The sequence below is a fragment of the Lactuca sativa genome, chromosome 8, assembly GCF_002870075.4.
Source record: "Lactuca sativa cultivar Salinas chromosome 8, Lsat_Salinas_v11, whole genome shotgun sequence".
NCBI classification, from domain to species: Eukaryota; Viridiplantae; Streptophyta; class Magnoliopsida; order Asterales; family Asteraceae; genus Lactuca; species Lactuca sativa.
In genome coordinates, this window is record NC_056630.2 from 60,421,696 (window position 1) to 60,431,467 (window position 9,772).

Sequence of the window (9,772 nt, forward strand, 5' to 3'; positions counted from 1 at the left end):
GTTCAAATATTTATAAATATATGTTATTAAAAATAAACATGTCGTTATTAGCTTTGAAATAATAATTTTCTATTAACTTGATTTATGATAAGGTAGACATGTATTAAGCAATAATCTCAATCGTCTTTACACATAGGTTGCATGTGAAAAAATTAAATATAATTTTCGATCTAGTGTTATTTTTAACAATGTGTATGGTTAGTTAATTTGGATTAAAATATATTTGAACCATACCATCTCAATGGCCTTTTTTTAACAACCAAATTTTATAACCACCGACTAGCAAGGAGCTAGAAAAAGAAATGACATTGTTTTGAGATATTGTAACGACCCAAAAACAGTGATAAAAGTTTTCATGTTTAAAACCAATAGTTTCATTCACCATATATGTCCAATTCGATCACAAAATACAATATCAAAACTTTAGAGTACAAATATCCAAAAAGTACGAAAATCATGAGGGAGGATGATGTGTCATCACGACGGGCCCTTCCATTTTGTACCGAAAGTACTTGAAACCATAAACTTAAACTATAAGCACAAGGCTTAGTGAGTTACTTAAAGTACCACATATCAAACATACAATTAGGTCTTGCCTTGGGGTATATTCCAACTCAATACACAAATATGGGCCTAGCCTTGGGGTTTCTTCGAACCCATCATAAACTCATGGGCACAACCCTATGGTTTATTTCAACCCAATCATACATGTAAGAGTCATACAACATATAACATTCTACATAAACAGTTTGGTGGGCCGACATTGGTGCCTTCGAGCCACAAGCATAGTGAGAAGACTTACCTCAAACTGAAGATGACTGAATCACACACTCGAGTTGCTGCTAACATGGGTCCTCACACTAATCAAACAAAAGACAGTCGTAATTAATAATCATGGTTTTAACCCACAATTTATGGTCCAAAAACCTATTTAGACTTACCAAGGCCAAAAGACCATTTCTCCCTTCCCATGCATGACCCAAAAAGCAAGGCCCAAAACCCTTAACGACCCAAGGCCCAAAAATGGCCTAAGTGGGTTTTCTAGGAGTACGCCCATCGTACGGCCTTTTACGCCCAATGTATAACTTCGACTTGGAGGGATTACGGGGCTGCAGCCCAGTATGCTCGATGTACTCAGGGTTACGCCCAATGTACTATTCAAGCATCCAAATCTTCTATTAAGGTCTTAATACCTTAAGACTTAACATCCAAAGTTCATGTCTAACCCTAATAAGTGTCTAAAATCATAAATTTGCAATCTTTATGCCTTTTCATGGCCACAAGAAGTTAAAAACCAAAACCCTAACTCATATAACCATTTAACATCCCATCACTCTTACATGGAAGAAAACAAAGGACCAAGCTTGCATTTTTATTGCACCAAACACCCCTACATGCCTAAAAGGACAACTCAAATGGTCTGGAGTTAACTATATTCATAAGACCAAGGTTTTTGGGACAAAAAGGTCATAACTTGCAACCTAACAAGATCTAGCAAGGGAAGCACCAAGATTTGATCTTTATACTTACTGAAGATGCACAAAGGTGAGTAGATTCTGGATCCTAGAGCTTGAGTGCAACACCACAACTCAAAAGATCTTCCTTCACCACTAAGAACACCAAAATGTCACTGTATAGCTTCAAAACTCACACATAAGAATTAGGGTTTCGAGATAAGGGATGAGAGGAGTGGAGGTTGGTTGTAAGGAGGTCCAAGGGGAGCTAATGACCTTAAATAGGGGTCACACCCCAAATTTAGTGTTTTAAGACAAGCTCGAGTACGCCCGACATACCTACACGTACGCTCAGCGTACTCGCCACCAACCGTGGTCCATTAAAAGGCTTACGCCCAACGTCCACTCTGTATACGCCTAGTGTAAGGGTCTATTTTGCAAGGGAATTTAAACTTTTGGGTTGAAAATGAAAATACCTAGAATGGGTGTTACAGATATTGGGTATCATAACCACAAAGTCCAATGCTACTTTTATTAAATGTAACAACGTGAAAATTTTAAACAATTTTTCATTTTTAAAAATGCATACTCTTCATAACATATTATATAAAAATCTCTTTTATTCAATTACAAAGTACAACTCCATAAATAATCCAGGATCCTCATAACTCTTTCTCTAGTGTGTACAATCAAGTCGACGTCGTCCCGTGATCCTGAGAAGAAAAACCTGAAACACATAACCCATAACACGGTAAGCTCGAAGCTTAGTGAGTTCCCCAAAATACCACATACAACACATATTAGCCACTCGAGGCTATAACTCTGTTTGACCCTCTGGTCAATGTGTCTTAGTGGGACCCTCCAGTCCCATAACTCTGTGGACCCTTTGGTCCTAACTCTGTGGACCTCCCGGTCCTAACTCTGTAAACTATGAAACATAAATAACACAAATCACATAGAAATAATGCAGTGTATCACATCATATAAATGGCATACAAAATACTATGTCACATAACTCTAATTATCACTCTAGGTAAAGTATAGTGAGAAGACTCACCTCGGGTAACTCGGTAAATCTCGAACTCGGTCATATTAGTCTAGCGTCCGCCTAATCACAAGGAATAATTACTCTAATCAATACAACTCTCAAAGGCTAGACTAATCCCTCTCTAAGTTCTCTCAGAAGGGTAAAAGACCATTTTACCCCTCTAATGGCTCAAAGATCCAATCATTGACTAAACCCTAAAAGTCAACAAAAGTTAACCCTCCGGGTTACGCTGCGCATACCAAATCTGTATGCTGGGCCTACCCAGCGACTTCACAAAAACGGGGAACGCGACCCCCTACGCTGCGCGTACTGGGATTACGCCCCGCGTAAATCCCAGTTTTATACTCCTTTTGATTTTGGGTCTTAAACGGTTAACACATATACTCAAACTTCAGATTTGACTTCTCTAAGGTCACTTAATCCATAAAGTCGAAACCTTTAAGCCTTTGCATGGCTGTAAAGGCCACTAATGTTTCTAAGACCTTTCCTCTTTCCTTATAAAGCCTAGATCTCATGCATGGCTTAATATTCACGTCCAAGATTGGATTTTTATGAACCCACAACTCATAATGCTCTGAAATATAGTTGATCTAAGCTTGTGGAGTCCTTTTGCTCATAAAGTCTCCACCTTGGGACCAAAAACCCTAAAAATTGGTCCAAGAAGCACAAATCAACAATAATAAGGAAAGCTCTAAGCTTTTTACCTCCAAGTGAAGCTCCTCCCTCTGTAGAAATCAGACCCAAGCTTGCACTCCAACTTCTAGCCTCCACTAGAACCTCTTATTCTTCTTCTTCTTCACTATCACACAAAGGCACTTTTTAGCTCAAGAACACTCACACACTAGCTTGGAACGATAATATTGCTCTTCTAGGGTTTTTCTCTGAGGAATGGTGGCTGGGGACAAGACCAACACATTCCTTTTATAGTCCACAAGCCACAATTAGGGTTTGCATCTGGGCCCGCTACGCCCAGCGTAACCCTGGGTACGCCCAACGTACCTAGGCGAGTCCGCGTCCAACTTAAGCGCATGAGTACGCGCAGCGTACTCTTCAGTATGCCCATCGTACTCATTTGACATAACTTTTCTTTTAAGGGTTAAACTTGACAACTTGGAAAAGAAGAAGGGTTTAAGAGATGCACCTGAATTTTGGGATGTTACATTTCTCCCCCACTTGAATTAAATTTCTCCCTCGAAATCACTCCTTTCTATCACATAGATTGGACCCAACAAACTGAGATGCACCACCGAAGGTCCTCAAACCATACAACAATCACTTCCAAGGATACTCGTTCCCATTGGGGACTCCCGACCTAAAAGAGGCAGACCCCACTGCCGTTGCGGTACCCAATATGAATCTCCATAACTGGAAAAACTCTTGCGGTCTAATTACTTGCCAGACAATCCTCGAACATTATTCTGTTAATCGCCCACCGACTAACAGACTCTAAGAACATATGGTCATTCAGGCGTAGACCCCTCTTCAATGTGAATGCATGTGTAGGACTTCTATTTACTAGAATGGAAGCTTGCGAAGACTCCAGGCAAGCGTTAATCCACCTTAACCATTTATGGTGAAGCCCTGTATGCTCCATGATCTTCAATAATAATCCCAACTCACATAATCATAAGCCTTATCAAAATCAACATTTAACACCATGACTCCTTTCACTTAAACTATTCGGTAACCTCATTCAACACTGATAGGCGATCCAAAATATGTTTGTCTTTAACGAAAGCATACTACTTTGGACTAACAAGAGCATCAATACCAGTTGCCAATCTAGTAACTAAATGTTTTGCAATAATTTTATATTGCACTTTATTTAAGCTTATCGACCTATACTCTTTAGTACGTATTGGAAAAGTAACATTTGAAATTAACGTAATGAAAGATGAGTTGCATCCATGAGGTATCGAACCAATATGAAATTAATGTAATGAAAGACAATGAACGTTTCTATTTTTTATAAATTACATATTTGGCACAGACTATTTCTTTAACTTTATGATACACATCGACTATTTTTGTAATTTTCTAATTAAGTAGGTACCATTTAAGTATATGTATTTGATAATATAAGGAGGAAAATTGCTTTAGGGGTTAAACTTGTAATTTTTCTAAAACACGAAATTTTAAAAGAAATGAAAGATGGGTAGTTCATTAATAATGGAGAAGAGTCTAAGGACCAATTCTATAATTTGGAGAGTTTGTGAATAATAAAGAAAAATCAAGGGGCCGTTATGAAAATTGGATACTTTAGCATGGCGTAAGACAGCACTAGGCCACCTGAAAACGTCAACAATTGTCATATATAATATATAATACAATATGTATAGCCATAAAATTACATAACTTATATGTTTACAAGAACTCCCGATATATACAATAAAAAAATTGAAAAAAAAAAAAATGATTCATTTGCAATCTTAACAATTGCTAAAACCTCACAAAGGACTCATACTGGATAAGATGATACATTTTCCATCGCTTATGCTATCTATATAAAAATATAAGGAATCAAATACAAAAACAAATATATAAGTAGTAAGTAGCACCTCTATATATAATTATATATATTATGGTAGTATACACAATTTAAACAAGAAAAAAGTGTGAACTTTTTCACAAAATACATATACCACAAACCAATACTAATAATAATAACATTCATACAATATAATACATACAATATAATACACGAAAATAGAAATAAACAAGTCACAATTTGCTGCAAAATTTTCCAATAAACTCAGCTCTCAAATCTCATGGCTCTGCAGTCGATGTGATTGTTTGATATTGTGCAGCTGTTTGAGGAGGCATAGCCTGTTTTCCATAGTATATATGCTGCTGTAACTGTTGTCCTTCATAAGCATAATTACCTCCACCACCATATTGATTACCGGATGGGACCCGCATCAGCTGTGGAGTACCTGAATTTGTTCTTCTGTAAACACCTGCCGGAAATTCAGTTTTTGGAGCAGCTTGATTTTTCCGGGGAGAATCTGAATCACTTGGTTGTTGTTGTTGCTGCAATGGGAAGTTGTACCCTTGGTGGGGCATTAAATACACGAAATTCTGCTGACCCATTGCCGGATTTTGAGGATGGTGGTGGCCCTGAGACTGGTACATCTGGTAGTAAGGTGCTACCGGAACCACCGCCGGAGAAGGGTGGTGGTGGTGGTGGATGTATTGTGGTGGTGGAGCAGCAGTATGAATAAATTGGAGTTGTTGGGTTGTTGGCATCGACAATAAATAAGGAGAATTTTGAATTTGTTGTTGCTGGATCTGAATTCTCGTGTTTTGATCAGGGGTTTCGTTTTGATCAGTAGATCGATTAGTGTTACCAGAAGATTGGATTTTAAGAATTGGCGTTAACTGATCGCTGCAATTTTAAACCAATGATGATTGATAAACTCCATTAAAATCAAAGTAGATAGTATGCATTGCTGATATAAACAGGTAGAGTATGAAATACCTTAAAACTGAATCCGAAGAAGCAAAATCAAATCCCGTAGATTGTTTTTGCTGAAATTGTTGTTCATCCTTTTGATAAGCCCTATGTAAACCTTGATAGGATGAGAAGGGATCAGACTGTTCTGGGATCGCCGTCGCAGAAATCATCGGAGAACCTGAAACCACCACTGGAGTCGCCGCAGGGATGAAGCCCGCATCGTTTTGTTGCTTATGATGTCGTTGCTGTACAGTCATCTGAGAAAATTGCTCTTCGATTCCTCCTCCTACAACCTTAGGATGATCATCGACGTTTAATTGGATCGGCGGCAAGTTAGGAAGCGACGGAGTGGACGATGCCGACCCAAACGATGAGGTTGTTTCCATCATCGGAGAATCGGGTATGGAATGAACATCCTGACCCGAATTGTTACCTCTGAGGTTTGTAGCGATGGCACTTTTGTGATTAACATCCTTTTTCTCATGGAGAGAGATCTCATCATCCAGACCTAACAAGTAGTTAACCGATGAAGTATCGGAAAACCCTGAATCGGTACCATTTAGCGCGCTAAGAAACCAATCTTCCGATTTAGTTGTGTTCTCCAGAAACGACGTGATTGAGGAAACGGATTCAAGTTTCGTCGGAAAAAGGAATAAACGAAGCCGTGAGGATTTACTCCCGGCGGAGGATGAATTCAATCTTTCGTATTCCTCAATCATGTTTTCGAGGTCTTCATCGGTGGTGACAGAGATCAACGAATCAAGGTCTTCAGAAGGAAGCTGGTATTTGAGAGTAAACGATGTGGACGCCATGGGAGTCGGCGTTGATGAAGACGATGATCGGAGTAGGGTTTTGGAGAGGCGGTTAGTGAGGTCTAGTAGAGTAGTATGACGGTCTACCACCACCATACGCGTCTCTCCACCAACGTAGCAGAGAGTTTTATCGTGGGGACGAGGGACAATATGTCCGCCGCTGCTGCACATCAACCGGAGCTTAACTGAACCAACTGCCGCCGCCGCCGCCGCCGAAGAACCATGATTAGATGGATATATGGAATTGTCTTCCCCCCATGAATCGGTGTTGCGGGATCGAGGGGAGAAGTCATTGGAATGGAGGTGGTTGAGGGTGGCGGAGGAAAGCCGTTGCGGCGGAGCGACGGTAGGGTCCATGTGTGAATTACGGGGAGGAATGGATCCGATTGGGAGGTGGATGTTCTTATATGTCTCCAGCTGGATACGCTGCCCGCTTTAACCAATTAAAAAAGATGTGTAGATGTGAGTCATTGCCACGTCAATTTTATGAATAAAGTTATAATCTTCCAAATTTCTGTTTATTTATAGCTACAAATATAAATTATACAAAACTGGTAATGTATTTTGATACAAATATACAAAAGTTTGGTAATGTATTTTGTCTTTTATTTATTATAGAAACTTAGTTTATACTTTTCTTTTCTATTGTAATAGTTATATATTTTCTTTTTTTTACCTACAATAACTATGTATTGGTATTTTCCTACCAATATAAACATTGTATTTTATTTGTACATAAAGTTATCATCAGTAAGAAAAAGATGTAGATATGGTGTTTTTATTAATAAATAATTGTAGTCACTTTGTTATAATATACTCAAATTATTTAAGTGTGTTGCTATAATAATTTATATGTTGTTAATATCAATACAAAAAATATAATATATTGCTATATTATCGGTTTTATAATTGATTAAAAAAAACAAACAAACATACGTTACTTTGTTATTTTTTGCAACATCAGAGTGATCTAATTTTGATGATTTGTGAGGATATTAGGATTGGTCACCACTTAAACACTCGAAATTGTTATCATCTTATATTATATTCCTACCATTTTTCTACAGTACATCTAAAAATACTGTACTCACTTCAAATCACCTTTATATATATATATATATATATATATATATATATATATATATATATATATATATATATATATATATATATATATATATAGAGAGAGAGAGAGAGAGAGAGAGAGAGAGAAAGAGAGAGAGAGAAAAGATGTATGATCATATGTAAACATACATATATTGTGTAACTACGAAACCAATAATATATGTTATTTTTTTTATTAAATTTAATTAATAAAGGGTATGATAGTAATTTAATATATAATTTAGTTAATTAATTTAAATTAAAAGCAACAATTTAGGAAATGTATATCTCTTTCCTTATATCACGTATTCTCTTGCCTCAAATTCTAGGGGTCCGTCGGCTAGCCCTGCCATGCCTCTTCTACAAGTCTTATTCGATTCACCATACATGCAGCTCGAGAAATAGAAATGAAGGGAGATTACTTGAATTAAAAAAGAAGGATTACTTGAATTATTTATTCTTTTTCATACCTACATCAACATCACGAATCTATTTTTTTCATGTTTAAACATGTATAAATCACGAAGCGTGGTGTATCGCTTCCAAGAAATACATTCAATTAAAGAAGGTGAAGGATATGATGATCGTTCGTTTCTAAAAAAAGGGAAGAAGCAAACCTAAAAAATCGATTATTAAGGGAGACAACCTTGTTTTTACATAAACACCTTTGTTGGCCCTGTACATCAAGAAGATGAACCTGTAAAAAGTTGCATACACCATCGTCGACTAATCACAATCGCTGCCTCATCTCCGATTTCAACTTCAAATTTTATTGGTTCAGGTTCGAATTGAATCGTTCTCAATTTTGCAACTATGAAACACCACCATCATCATCTCCATCGCTGGGGACTCGACTAATATTTTCTTTTTGCAATGCTCTATTAGGTTCCTCTCCTACTCTCCCACTCTCTCGTCAATTATCATTTTCTTTTTTGTTTTGGTATTCAGGTGGAATTGATTTATGTTTAGTGGTGTAGCACTTGGTTCCTTGTATGTAAAATTTATCTAAGTGTTTTGCATTTTTAGCCTTGGACTCGGCGAGTTGTAGGCCCGACTCGCCGAGTAGAGACGGGAGATGGAGCATGTTTAAGTTGGCGAATCGGCGAGTCCATATTCTGGACTCGGCGAGTCCCCGCTGTCTGATGAAACCCTAATTTCAAGGGTTTGCACCCTATTTAAGTCATCTTATGCGCCCCCAAGCTCGCCCCCTTCACCCTCAGAGCTCCCTATATCGTCCAACCCTTGTTCCTTGTGAGATTGAAGTGCTTTGGTGTGTTTTCTTGAAGATTTTGAGAGAAAAGGAGAGTAGATCAAGAAGAGAAGAAGGAGGCCAAACATCTTGGTGTTATTTCAGTGATTTCCTTGAGGTATAACTTAGTTTCCCTCTGTTTTCATGCTTATAGTCCCTTATAGCTCCATTAAAGTCCTTCTTGAGCCATTTCCAAGCTTGATTATGAATTAGGGTTTGTAACAAGTTGATTAACCTTTAGATCTAGGCATGATTGAGCTCCAGGAGCTCGGATCTACTTCCTTTATGGAGCCATATTGCATGAAAGCCCTAGATCTACTCTTTTAGTGAATTTTGAGCCCTAAAACCTTCATTGGTGTTTATTTACACGTAAAGTTGGAAACTTTACGTGTAGGTAAAATCGAGTATATAGTTTTTGCTTGTGATAGACTCGGCGAGTCATTCATCGGACTCGGCGAGTCGAGTCGCGAGTCCCCGAGTTTTCCCCCTTTTCGTATTTGCGGAGTGGAGTAGTGAGTCATGGGGTGTGACTCAGTGAGTCGGAAGCCAGACTCACCCATGAAGTAACTCGGCGAGTCAATGCCCTGACTCGGTGAGTCCAAGGCAATCTTCTTGCCTCAAGAACAGACTCGGCGAGTTGTTCATACAACT

The 9,772-nt window shown here is 38.1% G+C and overlaps 1 protein-coding gene across 1 annotated transcript; it reads right to left on the reverse strand.

The window, feature by feature from the left end:
- Nucleotides 1–5,043: 5,043 nt before the first annotated feature.
- Nucleotides 5,044–7,269, reverse strand: LOC111911259 (uncharacterized). Its single transcript, XM_023907049.3, has 2 exons — nucleotides 5,981–7,269; nucleotides 5,044–5,887 (listed from the first exon to the last, which is right to left on the reverse strand). Exons 1-2 carry the CDS (start codon nucleotides 7,123–7,125, stop codon nucleotides 5,269–5,271), a joined length of 1,764 nt encoding a protein of 587 aa, XP_023762817.2. The 5' UTR covers nucleotides 7,126–7,269; the 3' UTR covers nucleotides 5,044–5,268.
- Nucleotides 7,270–9,772: the final 2,503 nt, after the last annotated feature.